The following is a 26,433-nucleotide window of genomic DNA, read 5'->3' on the forward strand; positions in this document are numbered from 1 at the left end:
AGCCATTCTTTATCAGCATAGCACTAGTAAATCAAATTATTTGTATTAAAAAGGAAAGATGAATAAAAATATATTGGATTATCAAGGACCAAAAAAGAATACCTAGCAATCTTACACATGCATACAAGGAACAGCATGGCAGAGTAAAATCCCTGCCCTCTCTTATAAACATCTTTTTACCCTGTGATCATGAGAAATGAATACCTGCACCCCAAAACCAGACTCTAAAGCAATTTGGGGTTAACACTGGAGGGCAAGAAGAGTTCTGTCGTTCCCACCTAGATACTGATTAAATTGGGCATTCCACTTTTCTGTGAAAGTCGTCCAATTTTTTGTTTGAATTACATTTGCCGGTACTATTTATCAGCCTTAATACTCAATCCACGGAAGAAGGTACTTTATGGAACAGTTCCTTTCAACTTACCTGCTATTAGCTCTTTGAATTTCTCTTGGTTTTTAGAAAAGAATAGTAAATTGGGAATGGCAGGAATATACCTGCAATGAGAAGCGGCAATTATTTTCTGTGTGATCAAAAAGTGCTTTAGCTAGTTTTCTGCTGAAAGCCAGTGATGGAAGAGACTCAGGACAAGACAGTCAGGGGAGAAGAGACCTAATTAACAGCCCAAGTCTGTAAACCAGCAATGCCAAAATATTTCAGCGTATATTGGCAGTTGTCTTTCTGCTTGAATTGTTTCCCGGTGTTTTAGCTGAACTGGTCTGTGGATTAGGATTGAAATGAAGGCATAACCTAAAGTCTGTAACAAAATTAGGAGCAAATTATGGGCATGATCAGAGGTGTTGCTGGGCATTTAAAAGATTCAGGGCCTAGCTGAAAAAAGTGCTTAATCAGATCTCTGGGGAACAGAACTACAGTTATGGCTCTGTAATACCAGGCTTCACAGTGGCCCCCAAGTAGAATTGACGCTGTTTTTCAAACAAGCTGGGCAGTCCTGGGAAACACCCCCACACGGCTCCTTCTCCTCCTTCTGCTGCTGCTGCCTTCTATCAAACACCAGCAGTGTCAGACTCAGTGCAGTAAACCCCAACACTATCCAGGGTGGGCCGTTCAAGGTAATTCCTCTGGGCTTCCTAACAAGCCATCTAGAAACTGCTGTGCTCACTTATCCAGAGTGTTTCAACTACATCCATCAAGGAAGCCTCAGCCTGGAGTTTGCAAGAGCTGAGCGGGGCTGCCTGGAAAGGACATTTTGGACGGCATCCCTGGATAGGGTCACCATAAGTCAGAGATGACTTGACGGCAAGCAGCCACACGACGACCGGTTTTCGGTTTGTCCCAAACATTACTCTGTGGTTATGTTCACACAAAATGTGAAACCAAGCTGCATGCTTTCCACACAGCAGCTATCTCACCTTGTGCCTTGTGCATACACTTGGATAACTAACACAGTCACACAACAAAGAATGTAGTGGAAACACATGCAAAAGGAACACATTGCAAAACATAAAACTCCCAAAAACAGATGTTAAGAAGTAACATAGAATCCTGCATTCACTGTGATAGACAACTGTATTTCAAGTTTACCAGAAATCCCACTTGCCTGCTTGCCACTACCAAGACCATCTTCAAACAACCCTACCAGCCCTTGTTTAACAAACGGGAGCGGTGTGTTAAATGCATGAGCTCTCCTGTACATGGGGTGGACAGAGGGAAGAACACCCTTCTCCATTTCCCTTTTTAGCTGCTTGGTTTGGAAGGATGCAAAATGCTAATAAAGCATTTGGCTGGCCTTTTCAGAGACAACTGCTCATGTCCTTTCATCCTAGCCACCCAAAAGATGTGGGCTAAGGTTTTCTTTGTTTTGCCCTTCTCATTTCCCACCACCCAACTGGGCTGCTGCTGTTGGCCTGTGTTGTTTTTGCCTTTTACAAAACTGAGGGGGAAATCAGAGCATGTTCTGACTGCCGCCAACAAACCTTTCCTTAGTTCATTTCATTCCTGTCGAAAGCCCATTTTTGGAAACCTGATGTGGAGTTTGTTTCTTAGCCCCCATTCCCATTTGTCAGGCATTCAACTCTTTCCTCTGCTAAATCATCCAATTCTGTCGGCCTGAAGCCTCCATTTAAGCTTGCTATTTACTTAACCTTCACTGTACCAGGATGAGGCAGTTTTGCCTTCCTTCTTGGCCACTTTATTATTTCTTTACTGCAGCTCAGTCGCCTCTTGAACCTCACTGTAGCTCAGGTAATTCTCATCATGCACTTCATATCCCTGTGGACTGTTATTCCTGCCAAAAGCAGTTATTTACACTCTCTTTCTGCATTTTTCTGTGCCACTGACACACAACCCCTGACAGCATTCAGCCAACTTACTATAATCCTTTCCTTTTTTTCCCCGTTAAAAAAGTGAGAATTACTCTGAGGTTATTTGTTCCATTAGTTTCTGAACCATTGTCAACTGATGGAAAATCATCATATCTATTGGCTCTTAGCCAGATCAGGTACTCAATGGTGGTATTGTTGAAGCCATTGGAACCAGGGTGCTGGTGGGTGGGCTCGGAGAAGCTCACTGTGTACATGAACATCTCAAAGAGCAAGATTTACTGTAGCCCTGCACCTGATGTGCACCTTAATTACTTGAGCTTTTTAAAAGTTTACATCTCTGCCCACAGCCTGAAATGGCCTGCTCCAGCATTCAAATGGTTGAATTGGGCAAGACACAGTTGGTTCTATCACCCCTTTAAATCTGGGTTAAAAAGAGTGAAGAGGGGACCTGATCCAGGTTGGAATCATGGTGCATAAGGAATCATAGGATCATAGTAGATTTGGAAGGGGCCAGAGCACCATCAGGTCCAACCCCCTGCAGGACATAGAATTAAATCATTAAATCATCCTTCTCATCTGTGCAGTTGCATCTTGAATGCCTCCAGTGTGGGAGAACCCACAACCTACATAAGTAATTATTTCCATTGTCATACTTCTCTAAAAGTCAGGAAATATTTTCTGAATGATTAGCTCTTTCCTTTGCACCATTTTCCTAGTGACAATCTCTTCCAACTCTCAATGCATGTGCAGTCAAAGCTGTTATTTACCTTACTGTGGGAAAGAAATTTTCCCTAACTGGGGAAGCAACACGTTGGAGAGGGCACTGGAAAACAGTGCAAGGGAAAGATGAAGTCCCATGTGCATGCCTGCACACGATTCCCATCTGGATTGGGCCTTCCAGATCCATGTTTTCCCCACTGTTTAAAGAGCTGGGAAACGCAATCCACAATTCTGTTGTCTTGCTCAGTTTAGCCCTCCATTTACTCCACATTCTCCATGCATGAAACTGCTTAAAAAGAGCCCAAATTAATGGTGCCTAAACCTGCCAGAAAAAGTAAAAAAGGGCCTGCAGTGTAATTCTGATTGCTAAACATTCAGGAAGCTTTTCTCGGGAAGCAAAGAGAGTATGAGGTCCAAGAGAAGTTCAAAGGAAGAAGGACATGTTTTAAATCTGAGAAATAGAAACTTGGTTTTCAAAAATGAATAAGGAAGTTTAACAGGGAAATAACTGACTTTGAGATATAAAAGCTTGCAATGGACAAGCAAAGAACTTGAGAGAAAGTCTGAATTCAGACAGTACAGTAACCCTCAGTTGAAGGCTGAGTATGGGTTGAATAGTTGTTGACTGTTGTTGAAATATGGATTATTATGATGTCCAAACCCAGCTCTGCTAATAGGCCAAAGCTTGTTAACCATAAACAGCCCATGAAGAGAACCTATAGTTTGCTAATGGGTTATGAAGAGTGGGTTATTCACCATGCTTTATGAACCCTAACCCTAACCCTCAGCTGGGTTCATACAACATGATAACCCATGTTTCAACAACAACCCATGGCTTAATGACAACCCACACTTAATTCTTGGTGGAGGGTAGTCTGAATCCAGTCAATGAAAAAAGAAAGAAGCCCAGAGTTCTAAAAAGCCACAGGAAGTAAAAAAAATGAATAGAAACCTGCTTTTTTCCTGTTTTCCCTTCCCTTTGCAAAACATCACTGAGCCATAACAAGGGCCAAGTGGGTGGCCCAGGACAGGAACAAACGAAGGATAATTTCTAATGAGAATTCTGAGATACTAAGCATGCTAGAACCATGGTGCTGGAGGTGAGCTTTGTGAATATCCTGGACTGCCAGAAAGATGAAGTGGGTCCTACAAAACAGAACTTTCCCTGGAAGCAAAACTGAGGCGGTCATACTTTGGGCACATCATGAGAAGGCAAGACTCCCTGGAGAAGGCGCTCATACCAGGGAAAGGCAAAGGCAGAAGAAGAGGAAGACTCATTATAAGATGCACTGACTCCATAAAGGAAGCTACCGTCTTGCATTTACAAGAGCTGTGCAGGGCTGTGAAGGAAGGCATATTGGAGGGAATTCATGCACCAGAAATCAGAGATGGCTTGATGGCACATAACAGCAGAGGGCTTCCTGCCCCTTTCTCACTTATTCTCCACTTTCAATCTCCACACTGGAGAAGAAGAAGAGCAGGGGATGCATGAGCATAAAGTTCACCTGGATATTTACATGGTGCTAATGTATAGCTTAACACAATGTCCAAGAGTACTCCTCTCCTGGTGTTAGAAAGGCAAATATGTGGTGATGAGTTGTGAAGAAAAGGATAAGTAAGCCCTATACCAAGGCTCTAAGTGATCCGCTTTGTTTTTGTTTTTCCTCTTCTCTGAAATGAGCCCAGGAGACTTTTTGTGCATGTTCAGGGGTGATAGAGAAACTGCAGCATGCTAGCCTGCTTGGCCGCTTGCAGCGCATCAAGGAGCAGTCCCAGGTGATCAATCAAGCCATGGCTGACCTCGCCACCATCCCCTACCTCCAAGATATCAGCCAGCAGGATGCTGAACTGGTAAGCATTCTGTTTTTGCCTCCGTCCATGCTAGATCTTCAGCAGCTGATGAAAGAAGCAAAGCTGCAGCACAGCTGGGATTTTGCCTTTGCATTTTAGAACAGAGCAGCAGTGGCAAAGCACGGGCATGATGCTGGGGCAGAGCAAGAGCGAAGCAGAACAAATCCAAATAAAGAACCATGATTTTTGTTCTGAGGCCTCTTCTCCATTTCTTTAGCATGGGAGTGGTTTGCTTTTTAGGAGGCAATCCTATCTCACTAGCTGGGACATGCTGGGTATTCCTGTCTAAACAGGTAGAGTTATGCCTTTTATACAATTCAAAACAATATACAATATAAAGAATGTTACTAGCATTCCATGGAATAACTTGTGTCAGTTATGAGTTATATAAGGAGTAACAAAACCCCCTCAAAATTCCAAAAACTGGGGCTAGCCAAACATGGCAACAATTGTATTCTGTCTCTCATGGTAACTTGTGGGAGTGAACATGGAAATGTAGGAACAGCCCAGCTAGATCAGAAGAAAGTCTATCTAGTCCAGCACACTGATTCCCACAAGGACCAAACAGATGCTACCAGGAAGCCCACACATTCTTCTACCTGTGAAAGGGTTGGAGCTCCCTTCCAAGTTCTTGGTATGGTGGCTCAGCAACAGCTTTGGAAAGAGAAGGCCACCAACTCAGAGTCTGGTGTCTGCAATTTAAACAGGCTCAGACAGCAGATGATGGGGAATATCAGTCTCCACTCAAGAGCCTGGATAGTTAGTCAGAGTCAATGTCAAGGGCCAGCATGATCTGACCCTTGCTGAAGATCTGCATCTCAGCAGGGCTCCACTGACCAGCATTGCTCTTCCTCCTCTTCACCCTCACAGTCCTTTGGCCCAGACAAGGTGAAGAGGAGGAGGAGGAACAGGAGGTTCCTCTGTTTCTCCTTGCTTCATGACTCTGTACCTTTCGAAACATCCTAAGACAAAAGATGAGGAACCATAGCATTCAATGGCAATGCTGCTGAGGAGGCAGGAGGCTCCTGTGGAGGCGGTCCACCAAGAATGCCTGGGCCAAGGGACCTTGAACACCTGGAGGCAGCACTGATCAAAGCAGACAACGCTGGTTAAATGAGCCAGTAAGCTGGCATGGTACAACACAGCTTCCTAAAAGTTGCAGCCCTCTCATGCTGTTGGGTCCCACCAACTGCCAATGCATAACAAGCTATTTCTGAATCTGAAGGTTCCATATAGCCATGATAACTAATAGCCACCAGCAGATCCATCCTCCATTAATTTCTTCCCCTGCTCCTTTTAAAGCCATTTCAGCAGCAGACATAACCACATGCTGTGGTATGGAACTCATTAACCTGCTTGTGCTTGGAGTTTGCCTCGAGTCTCTCCTCTGGTTTCACTACCATACTCTTAGTGAAATGCTCCTAGTCTTGAAACACAAATATATCCCACCAGTTCTAAATATATGCTGAAAACATGAGGGCCAGTTACTTGATCATCTGTAAACCCCCTCTTCTCTCTGATCTGTACCCCCACCCCACCCCACCCCACCCCCTTTTTCTCAAGTACATCAACACTAGTACACCAACCTTATGATGGAAAAACTTGCCACCAGCAGCCTCTAGGTGTGCGGGTGAAGTTATGGCAGAAATTAAAAGTCAAGAGAAGGCATTCAAGATCTGGCATTTTCTAGCCTTTTAGATCTTACCATTGGTTTCCAGTAGACAGAACCTTATTTTACTGATCAGTCCTGAAAACTGATGGGATAACAACCCTGTTCAGAGTTAGAAGCCTATTTCAGCCCCTCCACAATCAAGCCAAGCAGATCCAACATCACATGTTTTTTTCTGTCCCTGTTCTTAGATCCAGGGTGTAGGTGGCAGCTATCTATGGCTGGACCACCAGGAGCAGGAGTGATGGAGGTGGATGGAGACCTTGGCATTGATGCAGAAGGGCCATAGGCAAAAGTAGGAACAAACAGGGCCAGAGGACATCGAAGCATAGCAGGACCATCAGGAGCAGGCAGGGAACAGATACCCAGCAAAATCTAGCTGGACCAGAGACAAAGGCAAGGGTCTAGTGCCTGGCAAGGCAGGGTTAGGCCAGAGGCAAGAGCAGAGTCGGGAGCAAGCAGGAGTCAAAGGCCAGGAAAGCCCGGAAGCAGGCTCACAAACACAATGCAGCCTCCATAAAATCCCGTGTTACTCTAGCCAACTGAGCAGGGCAGGGGAGCCTTTTATTGAGCCTTCCAGTGTGAGTGTGTCAATGTGCCCTGGCATCCTCCAGGCTGCGCATTTCCTGTAAGCTGAAATCCCCATTTGAGAGGCCTCCAGAAGCAGCTGCTTTTGCCACGTGGAGTCATCTCAAGGAATGGCATTCCTGTTCTTACAGTGACCTCAGGGGCATCAAGGGATCTGCAAGAAGATTCCCAAAAGGCTCTCAGTAAATGTAACAGCCCTCCTGCCATAAGACAGTCCCATGCTCAGCCTCAAATTGACGCAATGGGTAATTCTAAATGTGCATGCCTCTAAATTAATTACTAAATGCAAATGAGCAGTGGCTGGTGTTTCTCCTCTGGGATGGGTGGCAGCCCAAGTCATACATCACAGCTTAAGCACATGCTGTGAAAACATGACTTAAAAACCCGCTCTCCCAGCTGCAAACGTCCCCTTCCAGAAAGTGCAGTGACCTTCTCAAGGGTAGAATTCCAGCAGCTCTCTAGCGTGTTTGCAATGCTTTCGATCTTTCTTTTATCATACTTGGCAGCGTCAGAAGCCCAGACTGAATATTCAGCAATGACGAAGCTCATCTTTCTTAGGTCACAACTAGATGCAGTGCAGCAGGAGATCCATGATCAAAATCTCCCACAATTTGGTTTTTAAGTTAATAGCATCCAAAAGTGGAGACTGAATTAAACTACAACTGCAGACAGCCTAGAGGGGAGAGAGAGGGAGGGTTAATCTCTTTCTGGTGTGCCATTTCCCCAGTTGAAAGCTGCTATTTGCCCTGTGGGTGGAAACATACAAGTACCTGCATGGTATCTATCTATTTTCCCCAGCAGGGCAAATAATAGCAATGCTGGGGAATGGCAGGGGAAGGGTCTGGTGAGATTGCCCACCTCCACAAACACACTGTTGCTACAGACCTCTTTAGAAGAGAGGGAGAAGTGGATCTCTCCTATGACACCGGGTTGCTCTCTCTACCTCAAATTGCTGGATTGCTCCTTCCAGTCAAATCAGATCCATGCTTCTTCCATGCACATAAAACCTTCTAAGAGCATAAGAGGAGCAGTGATGGATCTAAGGAAGGGCTCATCTAGTCCAACCTTCTGTTCACACAGTGGCCAATCAGCTGCCCACAGGCTCCTTCAGGCAGAAAATCTGAAAAACTGCCCCCTGCTGACCAGGTTCCCCAGCACCCGGTGTGCATAAGTATGCTGCCTCTGATACCAGAAGCAGCATCTAGCCATCGGGACAAGAAGCCATTGATGGCCTTCTCCTCTGATAATTACTCCAGTCCCCTTTTAAAGCTATACAAATTGATGCCTTTCACTACATCTCATGGAACTGAACTCCATAGTTGAACTATGACCACCTAAATAGTCCCTTTCTTTATCTGTCCTGAATTTCCCACCCATCAGCTTCATGGGATGAACCCTTTGGGTTTTGCTATTATGAGCAGAAAAATATCTGTCCATCTACTTTCTTCACCCTATGCATAGTTTTGTATGCTTTTATCATGTCTCCCCTTACTTTTTTCTAAGTTGAACAACTCAAGATCTTATAAACCTTGCTGACTTGAGACCTGCTTCAGGTAAAGACAGGGAAACATGGCTTTAAACAAACAAGCAAACAACCTTTCCTTACAGGGAAGTGGCACCAGCTGCATGACCCCTTTAGTTGCTTTCCTGTATGGAGTATACATGTTAACTGTTTAATGGTTTCCATGAATCACCTAGAGAGCCCCTAGAGTAAGAATCTGCAAGGAATATCATTTTTTCTTTATTTAACAATGTCCAGCCAGTGGCATACTTTTGCTTCCCTGACAATTTCAGGGGAAGGAATTCCAGCACTCACTCAGTTCCTACAGTCAAACTCATGGAACTTGAAAGCACTGAACTTTTCCATGTTTATGTTCAATATTCATGGTCTATATTTATAAAATGGAATAGTTACGAACCTTCCTGTTACAAAGCAAAAGCTTCCTAGACTAAAAGCCCATATTCTAAAGTACATGTTTTCAGTATAGGCTTTCCTATTGTTTGGCATTATACAGCTCACAATAACATGAGGCAAATGCGGATGAAACCAAAAACAGAAAAAAAGAAAAAAGCAGTGGTGGTGCTCATTGTGCGAAAGATGAGCAATAAAATCATCAGCGTACAAATGATTTTTTAATTAGGTTTTAATCTGTGTATTTAGAGAAGTTATTTCTGTGTGAATTCCATTGCGATAATTTTTATCTTGGTGTCACAGCTGCAGTCACTAATGGCAGATGCCATGGACACCCTCGAAGGGAGGAAAAGTGATAAAGAACGTGTCTGGAATAAAATTCAAAAGGTAAAAAAAGTCATTGCTAAAGTTGCTGGGAAATAAAGGTCTGTCTTGCGGGTCAGATTTGTTCTGAAGGTGCTGAAAATGTTGGTCACATCACTAGCTAGAAGTTTTGCCTTAGCCAGGTGGCTCACCTTGAAAGGAGTCCTTGTTCCAATGTACTCGCATCCTCTCACCCTTCCATACCATCCTGCCAAGTGGAACAGACAAGATGCAAGCGATTCTTGCTGAAAATATGTGCCCAGAACTGTCCTGAGCAAGCTGCAATGGTGGCAGTGCCGTATGTTTGTAAACAAAAGCGTGTATACGCCCAGGGGGAGCAAGGCAAGGAGCAGCGTTTACAGTAGCAACCTTCCAGCAACTCTGAATATTTGTGTGCATATGTGTGAGCTTATACTTACACATATATGCATATGCCTATATATTATTAATATTTTCAAGACCAGTATCTCTGATCCATACTATATGAATATATAGGTTGTGTGTGTGTGTGTGTGTGTGTGTGTGTTTTGTTCTTCCCCTTTTTCTTTTATACGTGTTTGGGGAACTGCTCTTGTTTTGTATTCTCAGTGTTTCCTCACTGATGAAAGATTGCATTTTCCTTTTTTTCATTTTTATTTAAAATTTCATATTTTTCACAGTTCTTTTGCTTTGTTGAAAGACCACTTTTATGACAGTGAACTACGGGTATCGTTTTTGGACAAGACAAGAGATCAACAATGGTGAAAAACCACTGAGCTCAGTCACTGGGGGCGGGATGAATGTTTATGGAGATTTTTGCCTGCGCCTACCAGTCAGGTGGCCCCATGGCTGGCAGGGCAATCTGGCTTCTGAACTCCTCTCTCTGTCTTCCCACTTTCGCTAGGCATCCCAGCAGCCCCGCGAAACAAAATCCTCTTCTGCATGGCATTGTTCCCTCTGGAACTCAGCTAATCGGCGCACCGAGGGAAAGTGTTTATTTAAAAAAAATAATAATTAAAGAACCCTTTGGAGCTGGAGTGCCTAGGAAGCACTGCAGAGATGCAGCATAACTCAGGCGGGGGAAGAGGGAGAACCCACCTCTAAACCTCCATGAATTCCATTTCACTGAGAGCCAGTGTGGTGCAGTGGTGAAGAGCATGGAACTGGGACTCAGGCAACCTGGGTTCGAGTCCCTGCTTGGCCATGGAGCCAACTGGGTGACTTTGGGCCAGTCACAGACTCTCAGCCCAACCTGCCTCACAGGGTTGTTGTTGTGGGGATAAGGAGGAGGAGAATGATGTAAGCTGCCTTGAGCCCTTTGTAGGAAAAAGGTAGGATATAAATTGAAAAATAAATAAATAAATAAATAAATAAAAGTTCTGAGGTGCCTCCAGTGTTGCATTCCAGTTTGGGGTGGAACCATGGAACAGGGGCAGGGCCAAAGGCAAAAGGGGTAGTGCAAATATACCCCTGAAACCAGCATGCTGCCAAACTCATACTGCCAATAACTATGCCTTAGGAGAGACATGTCAAAGTCTTAGAGTGGGGCAGGGGACTTCACAACAGCTACAAACACACCCAGAGAGGGTTGGGGAAAGGGGTGTGGCCCTCAGGAGAGCTCCACTCGGCCCCCACCCTGGCTTCCGTGCAACACAAGATGTGCCACCTGTGCGCCGTATCATGAGGCCTCCCTCTGTCCGTGCTTATTATTATTATTATTATATTATTATTATTATTATTATTATTACATTTTTATACTGCCCATAGCCAAAGCTCTCTAGGCAGTTGACAGCAATAATCATAGAATCATACACTCAAGTCACCCATCCCATTTCTGCCCAGGCCTGACCCTGCTTAGCTTCCAAGATTAGGCAGGATCAGGCACTTCAGGCTACATGGAAGCCACTTGACTAGGTGAGCTGAGAGGCGGTGCAGCAATGTCCATGGCAATGTTGCCACATCACACCTGTGCTGGTGTTGGGCTGAACCATCTCTGAGTTTGTGGAGCAGGGGGGGGGAGATGCTCCCTGAAGCCGTATGGACAAGGCTCCAGGAATGGCAGAAGCAAGTGACTGAGCAGCTGCACCACTTGGTGATCTTGGGCAAGCTTGTCTGAGCTGCACCTCTGCATCTTCCTTAGCTTAAACTAGGCCTCCCCAACTTGGTGCCTTCCAAAAGTATCTGATTATGGTTCTGCCAGGTCAGGATGACAGGAGCTGTGGGTCAACCCATCTGGAAGGCCACAGGTGGGAGAAGACTGGTATGAAGAATAGTTCTGGGAATACACTGATATATTTGAAAGAGATCATAAAATAGCCATGCCTTGTTTTGTTGATTGGTGACTGGTGATGTCTCCTATGCAAATCATCTATTTGCTATTGGTATTTGTCCCAAGGACACACCAGGAAACAAAGAGTGCCCATTTTCTGCATGTTTCATCTCAAAAGATAAATAATGCAAACACCAAAGCAATTCTCAGGCACTCTGCTGTTTGATCTCCCATTTGCCTACAGAGTTCTCAGGAGAAAATCCTTTAGAAATAATAAACACAATATGTTCTCTGCTGTTAATGTCATCAATGGCATAAGAATAACTATGAACTAGCTCAAAATCAGCAAAACTCAAGCTTGTCAAAGTTGTCCAAATTCCATCTCAAAACTCATTCTGACTGTGAAATTCATGAACACTTTAGACTATTTTTCATTGTGCACCTCCTCCAACAGCAAGCAGTGTGCAGCCCATTTCTGTCTCTGGTCCCCACTGCCCTCCTCCAGTGCAGCCTCCACCCCTACTCCAAAATACAGGGTGACCAAAAAAAGGGTGAAACAAAATGAGTCCTGTACCTGCTACAGGGTTAAATTAGCTCACAAACATGCCGTTTTTAATCCTTTGGGAACTCCATAGCGGCTATGGGTCCTGTTCCGTTTTCATTATTTAGTTGTTCTCAGTGGAAAAACCACCTACAGAAGAAAGATGCGGTGAACAAAAACCGCCCTTAAATTCCCCAAATTTGCTCACCCCCACCTGCATTTAAACCTGCATCCTTGCCCAGCTATGAAGCTGTGCATGCGGTTGCCATACTTTGAAAGAAGCAACCTGAAATCCCATTTTTCCAGCTATTGCAATACTGGACTGCAGCATGATAAAGCACACTGACTGTTCAAATGCCTGCTCTATCTCCCACAATTCCGGCATGGTGTGTCGGTGTATGGTACATAATCCCATTATGAACGCCGCCAAAACTGCATTGTATTTGTTAACGTGGGCCCAGCAGCAATTGCTTTTGTCAATCTTCCCCTGGGTAGCAGAAAGAGCAAATGCGTGGATCACCAAGTCACAGTATTGCCCATTATATTGTTATTGGAACCACAAAATGTACACCCATACATATACGTCAGCATATTTATTTATTTATTTTTCCGTTTATATCCCTCCTTTTTCCTACAAAGGGCTCAAGGCACCTTACATCATTCTCCATCTCCATCTTATCCCCACAACAACCCTGTGAGGTAGGTTGGGCTGAGAGCCTGTGACTGGCCCAAAGTCACCCTGTTGGCTCCATGGCTGAGCGGGGACTAGAACCCAGGTCATCTGAGTCCCAGTCCCATGCTCTTAACCACTACACCACACTGGCTCTGCATATGCAAATTTTAACCAGGTCTGTGTCCTCCATTGCCTTCTTTTTCGGATGATGCCTTAGTGACGACCAAATAAGACCAAGACTTTTTATAGGACTTTGAGGGGACCTAATATTTATTTTATTTTATTTATTTAAAACTTTTGTATACTGTCCCATCACAGACATCTCAGGATGGTTTATAATAACAACAATAAGATAAAATAAAGTAAAAGTAGTTCATAGATAGAATATACATGCTTGTGCTAACCTTTACAAAAGAAAGAGAAAGGAGTGTCAGAAGTGAGGAGAGAGAAGGGGAACTTAGTAAAGAGAGGAGGAGACCAAAAGAAGTGCTTCTTTCCATTTCTGGCTCTGGGACCACCCACCACTGGTATTGACACCCAGCCACTACAAACAAAAAGTTCCCAATAAGCCCCAGGAACATGTTGCCCTCCTTAGGGGAAAAGAAACCCACCCTTCCCATGTGGAATGTTTCTCTGAAGCAGACGCAATACATAAAGCCACCAAAGGTAATGTCGATGCCTTTACTTCTATTAATCTCTGTGTTCTTTCATAGAGGTGTTATAATGGTGTAGTAAACTCCAGAGACATGACTATTTTTCCTGCAGTTATGTGAAAGCAGTGAACAGCCGTTGTTTAAATCTGTCCCCGCAGCTGGCCGGCTATCTTGACCGTACAAAAGTGAAGCTAGTATGGAAGTAAACAACTGCCTTGTTTACCATGAGTTGTACAAAACTGCATTTTCCCCTTACATGCAGAGGCCTCCTGATTCATCCTCCACCATCTCCAGCCTCACTTCTGCTTGAAGCTGTACAGAGCCACGGCGGAGCTGAGGCGATGTTGCCCTAAATTGACCAATTGTCCAATTTGGTATAAGGCATCATTATATGTTCATACCTGCAGGCCAGAGCCCCAGTACCTTGGAAGACTCCCCTGCTACCACCTGTCTGGATCACCTTACATTTCCCCAGGATAGCATCACACCAAGGCATTGTGGGAAATGCATATGGCAACGGGTCTAAGTCCTGCTAAGTAGACCCACCAGGAGGACCCACCAATGGAGCAGAGGGCCCAAACTAGGCTATTTTGGCCAGTCATACCACAAACGTGCCTTTCCTCTACCTATGAGGCGGCCAGAAATTCATGCAAGGCAGTTCAAAGGTAGGAAAAGACATGTGATTGTTGCTTGGGTCACAACAACAATACAGGCCTCTAGTACCACTTCTAGCTGCTGCTGGGCTAGTTGCATTTTTCCATGTTCATCTCAGTGCCATCTTTCTCCTGTGCTCCCAGCCACCAGAAGCTCCATAAATATATGAAGTTATCACAGTATGGAGAATGGCAAGCCCAGATATCCAGCTCTCCATTTGGGACATGGGTGGATGAACACTCAAACATGTCAGTGCCTAAATGTTCTTTCCCCCGCACACTTGATCTGGCTCAGATGCATCATAGCTGGTCAAATGGATCCAATGGACCCAGCCATCTCATGCGTGCACAAGTAGGCCGCTCTCCGCCACCTGTTCTTCCCCGCCTCACATGCACACACAATTCCCACAATTGCAATGCCAGGTTTACTTCTTTGTCTTTATTGCTACCAAATTAATTTACACATGTTGGAGAAAATAACCACAATTTAAGCTTGTGCAATTAGTGTTAAATGAAGAGTGCTGATACTGCTGTCCCCAGTACTGAAGCCTTGTTGTTGCAAAAGAAGCAGCTGTTCTGCTTAATGAAAAACATTCAGCTTTTTCCTTTGAAGCAGCAGAATATCCGCTGTGGTGTCTATTTTCCAAACATCTAGAAAAGGGGGCAGACAGAATTCCTTCTACAATATGTATATACAGTTTTTTAAAGGGTCTGTATACTAAAGCAACCTGAATTAGGAGATGGCTTGAGTGCAGATGGAGGAAAACTTCCAGTGGATGCAACCAAACCCTGGTGGGTGCCTACAATTGGAGCTTATTTGGAAGGCAGTGAGATCAGCAAAGACACAAAACCTCTCCAGTCCCCAGGACATCTTAGACCCATGTGAGGTCTCCTGTAATATATTTGCTGGGTACGTATGTATACACACATATGTACATACATACATATCTTATAGACAACAGGACTTAGACTCCAGAATTAAAAGTTGAATCTGCTGAGATACACCAGCCACAATCCTGGTCCGGCTTTATCGGCTGAGTTTCAGTTGGGACAGCTAAAGGGTGTGGACAAGGATTTGGCCAGGCTCTTGCAACCTCCCCTTTACTGGATCTTTGTCCTTCCTGGCTCATAAAAGACAGCAAGGAAGGAACAGCCAGCTGGGCTAGGGAAGAAGGAAGTGACACCGAGACCACTTCTGAAAATATCCTCCCTTGACCTGGAAGAGCTTAATCGCTTTTGGTTGGTAGCAAATGTTCCTTTACTGGGCAAAGTTCTTGAGAGGCTAGTTGCTAACTAACTCCAGGCACTCTTGGATAAGACTGTTTTTCTGCTATTGTCCTATTTTTACAGGACAATCCCATGCATATCTATTTAGAGGTAAGCTTGATTGAGTTCAATGGGAATCATTCCCAGGTACATGCAGCATTAACTTACTATAATTTTACGAAGAATGGAGGCCTTTGAATTGTGGTGCTGGAGGAGACTCTTGCGAGTCCCTTGGCCTGCAAGGCAATCAAACCAGTCAGTCCTAGAGGAGAATCAACCCTGACTGCTCTTTAGAAGGCCAGATAGTGAAGATGAAACTCAAATACTTTGGCCACCTAATGAGAAGGGAGGACTCCCTGGAGAAGAGCCTAATGCTGAGAACAATTGACAGCAAAAGAAGAAGGGGACGGCAGAGGATGAGGTGGCTGGATGGAGTCACTGAAGCTGTCGGCATGAGCTTAAGTGGACTCCAGGGATGGTGGAGGACAGGAAGGCCTGGAGGAATGTTGTCCATGGGATGCAGATGGGTTGGACATGACTTCACGACTAACAACAACAACAAACAACCTTCACTCCAAGGAAAAGGCATTTGTGGGTTTTTCTGTCTCAAGTGCTGGAATAACTTGGCCTGTCCTGAGTACTGTAGAGAAGAGCCATGCTGGATCTGAGCACTGGTCCAGTTCACACAATGGCCACAGGATCCCACAAGCAAGGACACAAGTGAAACAGCACCTTCCAAGTTTCCCAGCAACAAGGGAAATAGGAACACTGCCTTTCATACTGGAGATAGTATAGAGCCATCTGGATTATTTCTATTTCTATTTTATACATTTATATACCACCCAATAGCCAAGGCTCTCTGGATGGTTAACAACAGTTAAAATTAAATAAATTTAAAACCACACACATACAAAAGATGTTAATTACAGTTGCTATTAATCAGCATAGAAGAGCAGCAGCAATACAGAGATAAAATAGGATATATAAAAACAAAGTTTAAAAGTTAGTTAAAATGCAGAGAAAATAAAAAGATCTTTACATGGCACCAAAAAGAATACAAAGTAAGCACCAGACACACATCCCTGGAAAGATAATTCCAAAAATTGGGTGCTACAACCGAAAATGCCGTCCTCCTGGTAGCCTCCCACCTTACTTCCTTTGGAAGGTGCTCCTTGGGAAAGACCCCCAAATATGACCTCAAGTTCTAGGTAGGGATATATGGGAGGAGGCAATCCTTCCGATAACCTAGTAGTCATAGAGATATTCCTTCTCAGTGAATTTGGCTGATCCCCTTTTGAAGCAGTGTGCATCACTGCATCTTAAGGAAGGGAATCCTGTAGTTTAATTATGCATGTTATGAAGGAGCACTTCCATTTATCTGTCCTGAATCTTCCAGCAATCAGTTTCATGGGATTATTCCAGATTCCAGTATTATGACAGAGGGAGAAATATGCCTGTCCATCCACTAACTTGGGTGAGGGACGTCATTCATTCTTCTTCTGCAGGCACCAAAAATAAGCTATGTTTCTTTTATAATGTATTCTCCATCCCACCCCAGACTAGCAAGCTCACATAAGCCAAAAGGCTAGATCCAATATAGGAATCCTTCAGTCTGCAGGTACAACCTGTCAGGGTTCACAATTGAGCTATATGGATTGTTCCTGAGGCCCCAACCCTTTTCCCAGCAGGGAAAAGACTTTTTTCTCTGATCAGCTGCTGACTGGAGAGAAGAGTTGTTTTCCCTGTTGAACAATTGAAAAGACTCCCTTTCTCCATGCTGAGTAGGGGGAGAAAAGCTCTTTTCTCTGATCAGCTAGTGCAGCTGTCAACCTGGTACCCTCCAGGTATTTTGGACTACAATTCTCATCAATGGCCAATTGTCAGGGATTGTGGAGGGCACAGGCTGAGAGAGGGTGAAGTAGAACATACTTTACATACAAGTTCAGCTGATAAGGCAAGGTAGAGATCATAAAGTGAAGCCATGGAGTAGGTAGGGATCTTGAAGAGAGAGGGGCTAATTATGTTCGTTGGCTATGAAGAAGACAGAGAACGTGGCGACAGAAGTTGGAAAGAGGATCCAGTTGCCACAGGAAGCTGTCATCTTCATTAGGGCCAACCGTATGTCACAAGGTAGTGAGCCAACTTCCAAGGTTTTGCACTGGATGTTAAGCAAAACAGGAAAAGCAGGTTGAAGGGTGGGGGCAGAAAAACTGAGTATGGTGGACAAGCTTCAAAGACTGCAAAAGATCGTGGGATTTGGTGGAAGACAAAATATAATATAAATGAATAGGCCTCTATGTCACGGGGTTCCTTATCTACTGCTGCTTTTATTCTGAGCTTCAAAAAGACCTGACCATGGTGCTGAACTACAGCCCCAAAATGGGTTTGCCATAGATAGCTCCTATAATGCTCAGAATGAAAGCTACAAAATGGAGAGTGAGCTCCAGTGATCCAAGTGCCCTTCCCTGCACCCCATAATTATGGGAATATAAGAAAACTGCAAGACTTGAACGGGGCGTGCATCCTTTTATGTGGAATGATTTGCAGCCTTGTTTAAAGTCTGGCAAAGTTCAGGCAGAAGTGTCAAAGTCGATTTGACATTCCAAAAAGCTAAATGAGGCCCCAGCGATGAGCAACATATGGCACAGCCAAAGTACAGTTGCATGTTTGGTCCAAAATCATTCAGAGGATCAAACATATTTAGCCATGTTGCTGCAACAGAAAAGAAGCCAAAAGAAACGGCAGGGTGGGGAGAGGAACTGTGGAAAGCATTGCAAAGAGGAGCATGCTTAAACACAAAACGAAAAGGCACATAGTATTTTGCAGTTCTTTTTAAAAAATTGCTTTGCTTTCAAGTAGAGCTGACATGATTTGTGCAGGTGAAAATTGTGCTGTAGTGAGGAAGAGTGTGGGACTCTTGCAGATTCTGATTGGTTTTGCTCACTTGCTGTATCTTCCGAATTTCTGGAGCCCGGACATTCTTTTTCCACATATCCATTGGCCTCCACTGAAAGAAGTGAAGGGAAATTGGATCTGGCCAGATGTTAATTGCTTGCCACCTCCATATATTGTGTCACTCTCTGGGCGCTAAATATTTGGCCAGCCATGGCACACCTTCCATAAAAACATTGTGCTTGCATCAGCAGGGAGCCCTTTAGGAATTGCCCAAAAGAGGAAATGCATCACCAGAACTAGGGAGGACACATAATTACATAATGTTTGCATGTGCCAATTGGATAGATGCAAATTTAGAACTCATACAACCTGAGTTAGAATTTAGAAATATAGGGCGTAGTGCTGAAGATTGTGACCAGACGATTTGTGTGTCTGCCTGTCCCATCTGGTGCCCAGGTGTTAACTGGACAGAGGTTCTTATGGGCCTTGATCCTTACATTGGTGTTGGACATGACCATGCTTTAAATAGAGGATTGTTCTCTAGCAGTCCTCTAAACAGAAGGGCCACTTGCTCACACTATATGGGGTTCAGTTCCTGATTCTGGTTGGCAGCCAGACATGCCTGTTGCCAACTTATGAGCTTATTAACTCAGCAGTACCTTACATCATGAGGTTCAAGACTACTTTGATGAAAGAGCAGGTGAGGTGTTGTCATCTTGCAGGAACATTTGCTGCAATGAATTTATGTGGTCTCTCCCCATGTGGTAAATGCCCCACAGTGTCTTCCCAGTTAATGAAGGCCAGGTTGGACTTGTGAGCGTTGCTGTCTCAGAAATGTCTGTGGACAGCCAGGAAGCCCACAGTGCAGGGTGCAGCCAAGCCATTCCCCAGAACAAGTGAACTCAGCATGATCCTTCTGTGGTCCTTCTAGGACAGCCACTGACAGTAATGTAGCTCCAGACCTTAGAGCCCAAGAACTGGGTCCTACTTTAACTGCTCAAACTCTGTTCTAGAGAAGGGCCCAGGTCAACCCAATGAACAGTTTGGAATGTTGCTTGTTCTGCTCTCACACTGCTTCTGACTGGTTCCAGCAAGTGTGGGAATCAACAGGGCCAGCACTGAAAGCTGGTATGGTTGGGCACCTCCCAAGGTCCCATCTCCTACCAGAGGCCCGCCAACAAGAACCTTCTCCAAGATGTGTGAATTAATTTGGTAGCGATCAAGGCAAGATCTCATCCTAACCTACCTCATGGGGTTGTTGTGAGGATTTGATTCAGAGGATGAGGAGTATTAGGTAAGCCACCTTGAGTTTGTTGGAAGGAGGAAAGGTGGGGTACAGAATTAATTAATTAATTAATTAATTAATAGGTGACTCACTGAAGAAGAGTGCCCATCAAGGATGTTTTGCACAAGGACCTCAAACATCTAAAGCCCACACTGACAGCAAACAGATTGCAAACATAAGCACAGGGAAATAAGTTTCTACATTATCCTTAAACACAATTTACACCATAGCCTCAATTTCCCCTTATTGTAATGTAGCTGCTGCCTGGACTGAGTTCATCCTTCCTGCCACCACCTCTGGGCCTCTATGCCTTGGCAACATGTTACTGCTCCATGTCAGAGCCTCATGGGGAAGGTCTCAGTCCTAACTAACCGTTGTAAACCACTTTGGTGGCATTTGCAGAAGGCAGTATATACATGTTATGAAGAAATTTATTCAAGTAGGATAAGGTATGGATGTAGGCCAGGTTTGGATGGCAGGAAGTACTTCCTGCCAGTTAGGACCCCGAGGGTATGGAATGGGCTTCCACGGGAGGTGGTTGAAGCCCCATTGGTGAGGATTTTCAAGGATAGGCTAGACATGCATATGGTAGGCATGTCATGAGTGGAGCTGGCTGGAGCTGGGGGTCAGACTAGATGGCCTGGGAGACCCCTTCTGACTCACTCTGTTTCTGTGTTTCTATGTCTGTCACATAGTAATAGACCTATCCTTCATAAATGACATTTCTCATCCTAGACCAACTCTCAGAATTTCCTGCTCCCCACCTTTCTGCTAATTCACAGCAGGGATTAATATAAACCAGCAAACTTTTGGGGTCTGCCCCAGAACCTGTTTTCCATATCGAGACTCTTACCTGGAACATGGAAAATAATAAGAAACTACCTCTGAGTGTGACCAGCATGTGTTCCCCCACAGCTGAGTAAGCACAACCATCTTGTGTACATCTTGAATTTACAGGGGAGATTTCCCAGGCAAAGGTCAACACTTCCAGGAATTGTTGCGATGATTTCTGCAGTTGATCTTGTTTCAGAAGAACAGCAATTTCGTCAGTTGGAAAAGCAGAGCTGACACCACTTAGAGCTTTAAAAGAATAAGCACAGCTTGCATCACCGTCAACAAAAAGTGCAGAAAGCTCTGGCAGGAGAAGGGATTATGAGCAAGCGCAAAGAGCACAAATGTATTTACAGAGAAATACGCGGATGTTTTAGCGATGGAAGGCCTTTGCCCCTTCTCCGCCTACCTTCGAACTGCCAGGGTCTATTGCTGTCATTCTGTGCTTGGTATTGTTTCATTGATGGAAATCAAACTGCAGCACAGGATGAAAGAGAACTCCTTTCAAAAAGAAGCTAGACATGTCATAACAAAAGGATATTGCTACTGATTATGTGACTTGTTGAAGTCAGATGAATGGCGCTGCTCTTGGGGGAGACAGTTACTCAGTTTACAGTAAAACTGAGAGCATTAATCCTCAGGTTTGTAAGCCAGACTCAGCCCACCTGCAGAGCAAATCTGAAGGACCCCTTCCTTTGCCTGAACCCCCCTTTGCCTCACCAATCATCAATGGTTTTGTAGTCTCCTCACTTTCACATGGGGATTTTTCCTACTCTAAAATGCTGGCATTCCTCTCCTAAGTCTTATGTACTGGAAGTTATTAGCTTCATTTATACCTCTACCAAGAATTGATGCTCAAGGCAGCAAAGCATAAGAATACACTTAAATATACTGGCACTGTTTTTAGAACATTAAGCTCTGCCCCCTTGTCTTTAGCTCCACCCTCCACTGTCACAGGAGGGCATCTCCAAAGTGGAATTCAGCCCTGAGATCAACAAATGTTCAATGCTCCCATCTTATTAATTCCATTTCTGTGCCACCACACAGCCAAAGTTTAAGCTGCCTTCTTCAAAGAAATCCCACTGCACTTACATTTTTTCTTTCACGGAGTAAATCTATACATCCTACGAGGCCTGATCCAGCCCCTGGCACCAGCCTTCCCTCCCTCTGGCAGGCTTTGTTCTGCACCTGGCATTCCTGAAGGCCCTTCTTTCCCCGTCAGCACCCCTCATTGGACAAAGAATGGTGCTCATGGGGAGGTCTGAACACCTCCTAGGGAGACAGTCACCTCAGGCAACAGATGCTGGAGGATGGCCAGCTGCAATAAGGTGTTGGAGGACACAGCTGTGTGACCTTAAGGGCTGAGCTGAACCGCTAAGCTAGTCTTCGGCATGAAGTATGGTGGGAGATCCCAGCCCTGCACCTGTGCTGAAGAAAACTGCTTGGCTTCTATACATGGAACTTGAACAGGCATCTTGTCCTCAAAACTCGCCCTAAGAAAGCAGAATGTCTGCAGCTGACTCTGTCCAACTGTACACAAACTTCTAGGTCTGGGGGTGGACCAGACAAGTTGCCTCCTGCACCTCCACTTACCACCCTGCCAAGCCTCCCCTGGTTTTGTTGTTGTGCTTTTGTTTCTTGTTTCTTGCTTTGTTTTGCTTTTTTAACCAGAGGGTGGTTTTGCAGTTCCTCCTCTTTCTGATTGAGCAGCAAAGCAAGCCCTGGGTCAGCTGACCAGCCAAGGCTGCAGAACTTCAGCACACCATCTAATGAGAAGAGGTTCGTTCATTCGTTCGTTTGTTCTTTCTTTCTTCACTTAAAAGCTTGCAGGCACGTAGGCAGCCAGGTCCCAGGAAGGGCAGAGAGCCCATGGCCACCAGAGGAGTCACCACAGCCCATCAGAGGGTTGGGGGCCCTGCCCAGACCGTGGGGCCCTGCACCTCCACCCAGTGGCCCAGCCCTTATGCTGTCACTGGGCTCACATACAAGACTGAAACCGTCCAGCCTCTGAATGGCAGAAAAAGGAACACTCTAAAACTTCTCTGGCCTCCTACAGTTTTCTGATGCATGAGCATTTGGCCACAGGATGGCTTTTCTTACAACTCGACAATGCTAATAACAAAAAACTGCTGTATGACCAACACCACCTGCTGGGAGAGCATTACTCATACCTTGACCAGATAATGTTAGAGAGGAAGAATTTTAACCAGTCCCTATTTCACTTGCTAAAAGGCTATTGTAGAAGCATTGACATGCTATTTTCTTGTCCACATCAATTTAATCTTCATTTCATGCAGTAATTGCAAATTCAAATTGCAAATTAGCTTTGGATAATACCAATTCCCATAGAAACCACTTCTTGTACTCCTCAGTATGATTTCTCACCACCCCCAGCCCCAGTGGCAAAAAAGAACAACTATGTGTAGTTTTTTATTCTTTCAGTGGAGGAGGAGGAAGACAATGCCTTCTAAGCCACCAAAATGATAGTTTTGTAGAGTGGCCACTTACACACAGGAAGACATTCTGTTCTGTTCAGATTTGGTCAGGATTTACCCAATTCAGACTTTCCAGACTAAACACAGACTCAAGTGCAACCCGTAGTCAAACTCTATACATTTCTGAGCTTCCAATGCAATTGGTGGAGCAAAATAAAGGGGCAGGGGGGAACCATATCTGACAGTGTGTATACATATGACAAATGTTCATGAAAAAATGCATACTTTTAAATAATGTACAGAAATTCACTTTAATCAACAGCAGATAAGTGTGCACTTTTCAAAGATGCTCACAGCTGATGTGTAAATATGTATGAAAGTACATGAGGGTTTTCATACAGAATTTTAAAAAATGCAACCAGAGCTTGCAATCTGATACTGCAGAGTCAGAATGAGATTTGAGATTGAATGTATTTATTGTACTTATATTCATACCCTGCCTTTTTTCCTGCAAGGAACCCCTAATTCTCCTTCTTCTGCACTCCCTGGACCTCAGGGGGCTTGGGGGTGGCCAAAGGTTAGCCAAAAGTAACCCAAGGCTATTAGCCTTTAGCTCACTCACCCAAACTACCTGTTGGAGCATGCCTGCAGCCCAGCACATTCTCAAATACTGGCTCCACCATCTGGGGGGACCAGTTTCACTCCCTGCCATTTTTTAAATTATTTGCAAAGGGATCTCTGCAGCTGTAGTCACCATTCCATAATGTTCCCCCTCCCGTGAAAGAGGAAGACACAAGAGATGACAAACACCGAGAAAGACAACAGATGATTCTCTGTGGGACCCTGCAGGAGACGGTGGGGCTGTTCATTTAGCAGATTAGCATCCTACCAGGAAAACAACAAAGGTGGCTTTCCTTAACTGTGTTCGATAGCTGTGTATCCTGAGAAGATCCAAGCTTTTAACAGCATGCAGCAACATTTGAACTCATTCATACTTACGCTCCTGTCTGCAGAACAGAAACTCGGCCCAAATTAATGTGTTCACTTAAAAGTCAATAGTAGAGATGCAGGGACAAAACAGAGGCGAAGTGGGAGATCCCTATAATTTTGTTGTGGGTGGGTATGGGGTGGTGACTTCAAAGTAGCCACGGGGCTCTGATGCTTATTGGGGAAGCAGTGCTGAATAAAATCTTAAGTGCTGCATCATTTTTCTGATCTAAATAGGTCCTCCCTGAAGGTGCAAGGATTCCTATGGAAGGAAAGCAAAACAGGCATGAAAACGTTCCCTGCATATTTTTGGCTGAGGTGTCGCTAGTATCTTTAGCATGAATGTAGATTAGAGAAATGGGGCAGGAGACCATATGACATCACTCCTCCCCCACCAATCCCAAAACTGAGACTGCATTATTTCCTTGCCACAGCAGACGTGTTACACAAACAGGCAACAGATCTAGGATATCTGTGCTATAGCCTGTGATATATATTGAAGTGTGCACAACACAGTGTTAGGATCATTGCATTTTTCTAGCATATCTTTCACCAAAAGAAGCGTCGTCTTCTAGACTTTTAAATCAGCCGCAGGCTGACTACTGTGGAAGGAAGAGATATAGCAAGCGGCCAGGCAATGGAGGGGATGAGGTTCACGCCGTGTTCCTCAGAAGTATATTCCTACTTTCATCACTGAAATGCTGGAGAATCTTCTAGCAACTTTCCGATCATGGGCAAAGTGGCTTTTTTCCTTCAGCACTAAGGAATCCAGGAGTTGTGGCCCAGGGCAGGTTGGAGCCCCAGCCTCTCTGAAGGCTAAATTAGGCATAACCATAAATGCATGTTTTTACAAATGCATTTTACGTCTCTTCTGAAAGAGACCCTCAATGGCTCCCCCAGAAAATCTATCTTCCCACTGCCGTCATCACCAGCTGCTACTGATCCTCCATCACTGAGATCACTTGCTTGCTTGACAAGCAGAAGCAGAGGACAAGGGTGCCCTGCCATCTCCTGCTTCTCCTGCTCATCACTTCCATAGTCTGGACCAGACTGAGAGGCAGGTGAACAGGCAGGATGTCCTGACTGAGCAGCACCAGGAGGTGTTTGTCCGTGATCCCTAGTAAGCTTGGGCCCTTGGAGAGGCTGACCATACTCCCTGGACACCAGCCTTGGATGCACCAGTTGGCAAGTTTCTTTTTCTTCTCATCCATAGCCTAAGGTTATGTCTTCTTCTCTTTCAATTTTCATTCAATCATCCTAATGATTCTATATGATCTGCATTTCATTTTATTGATTCAGGAGTTCTCTTCTGCACTGCAGCAAAAATGGAAACAATATAATAATACAATGGAGTCGAAATAACTCTTTCTTCCTATCTGCCTTTCTTTCAAATTCCCAAGAAATCCCTACTATCAGCATTGTGTGGGTGACATTTTGAGGCACTCACCAAGCTCTGACAAACCTGATTCTTACACTGTTCAAAAGTTCACAGTTGCATAAAAAAATAACACCAGGATAAAAAAATCATCACACAAAATTTCTCCCCTGCACCATGAAAAAAGCAGCCCACTTCCTACTCCGTAGTTACCCCCATCACCACCAGACAGCATGACCAAGCAGGCTGGCTGGGCATGATGGGAGTTGTTACCTAACATACATGGTGGGCACCCAGGGGTTTTTTTTTTGGGGGGGGGGCTGTTGCAGGTGGCTCCTTATTAGTTCTGTAGAACCGATCCATCAATCAGCTCCCCTAGGCAGTTGTGAAGCTAACATTTCTTACAGCGCTACTGGTACACTCCGCATTCTTTCAGGATTTGCCTGCTCTCTAGTTAGCAGCAGCAGCATGGCACAGCGCAGAGCCTGGCACTCCTGCACCAGAGCCTCCTCCAGGGCTTGGGTGCTCTTGGAGGAGAGCATCCCAAAGCGCCCCCGCAGCCCCATCTCACCACCATGGTCTCCTTCCATGTTCTCAGCAGCGCTACTCCTGGCTTGCTTGTCAGGAAAAGAGCATGACTCTCAGCATTCCCTGATGAGCATGGCTAGCCACAGAATGCTGGGACCTGCAGGACGTTTCACTGTCTAAATGTGCATAGGCTTTAAAATAGAAACAGAGTGAGTCAGAAGGGGTCTCCTGGGCCATCTAGTCTGACCCCCGGCTCCAGTCAGCTCCACTCATGACATGCCTGCTAAATAGAGAACTATCCTTTGTAAAAGAGGACAAATGGCCATCCTGGTTTTGATACTGTCAAAAGAAAGCAGGGAACAGCCATCTCAGACTTACTTCACTTCAATGCCGCTATCATGGTTCTTGCACCAAAGGATCCATGGAATTTTAGTTTAAGGAAGTGCTGAAGATTCTGTGCAGAACCTTTGCTTTTCCTCTGTCACAGAACTACGGATCCCACACTTCTCTGGGAAGAGGCAATGAGAAATCACATAATCTTGAAGTTTGTGACAGTTGCCTGGGATCCTCTTCCTCTTCCTTGGACTGGCAGAATCTGCCAGCTGTCCCTTCTATCCGCCTGTCCTCTTTTACGGCCAGCCAACAGTCGATGTCCTTGACAAGATGCTTCTGTTAAT

General features: G+C 44.8%; 1 protein-coding gene across 1 annotated transcript in view; it reads left to right on the plus strand.

Annotated features, from left to right (window-relative positions):
* Window positions 1–26,433, plus strand: part of SPATA16 (spermatogenesis associated 16) — a 155,626-nt gene that overhangs the window by 118,508 nt on the left and 10,685 nt on the right. Inside the window, exons 8-9 of the mRNA XM_044434583.1 lie at window positions 4,690–4,854; window positions 9,327–9,410. Of these exons, the coding sequence (XP_044290518.1) occupies window positions 4,690–4,854; window positions 9,327–9,410 (249 nt within the window). The remainder of the gene's footprint in view (window positions 1–4,689; window positions 4,855–9,326; window positions 9,411–26,433) is intronic.

The sequence above is a fragment of the Varanus komodoensis genome, unplaced genomic scaffold (genome assembly GCF_004798865.1).
Source record: "Varanus komodoensis strain SLA01 unplaced genomic scaffold, ASM479886v1 scaffold28, whole genome shotgun sequence".
Taxonomy (NCBI): Eukaryota; Metazoa; Chordata; class Lepidosauria; order Squamata; family Varanidae; genus Varanus; species Varanus komodoensis.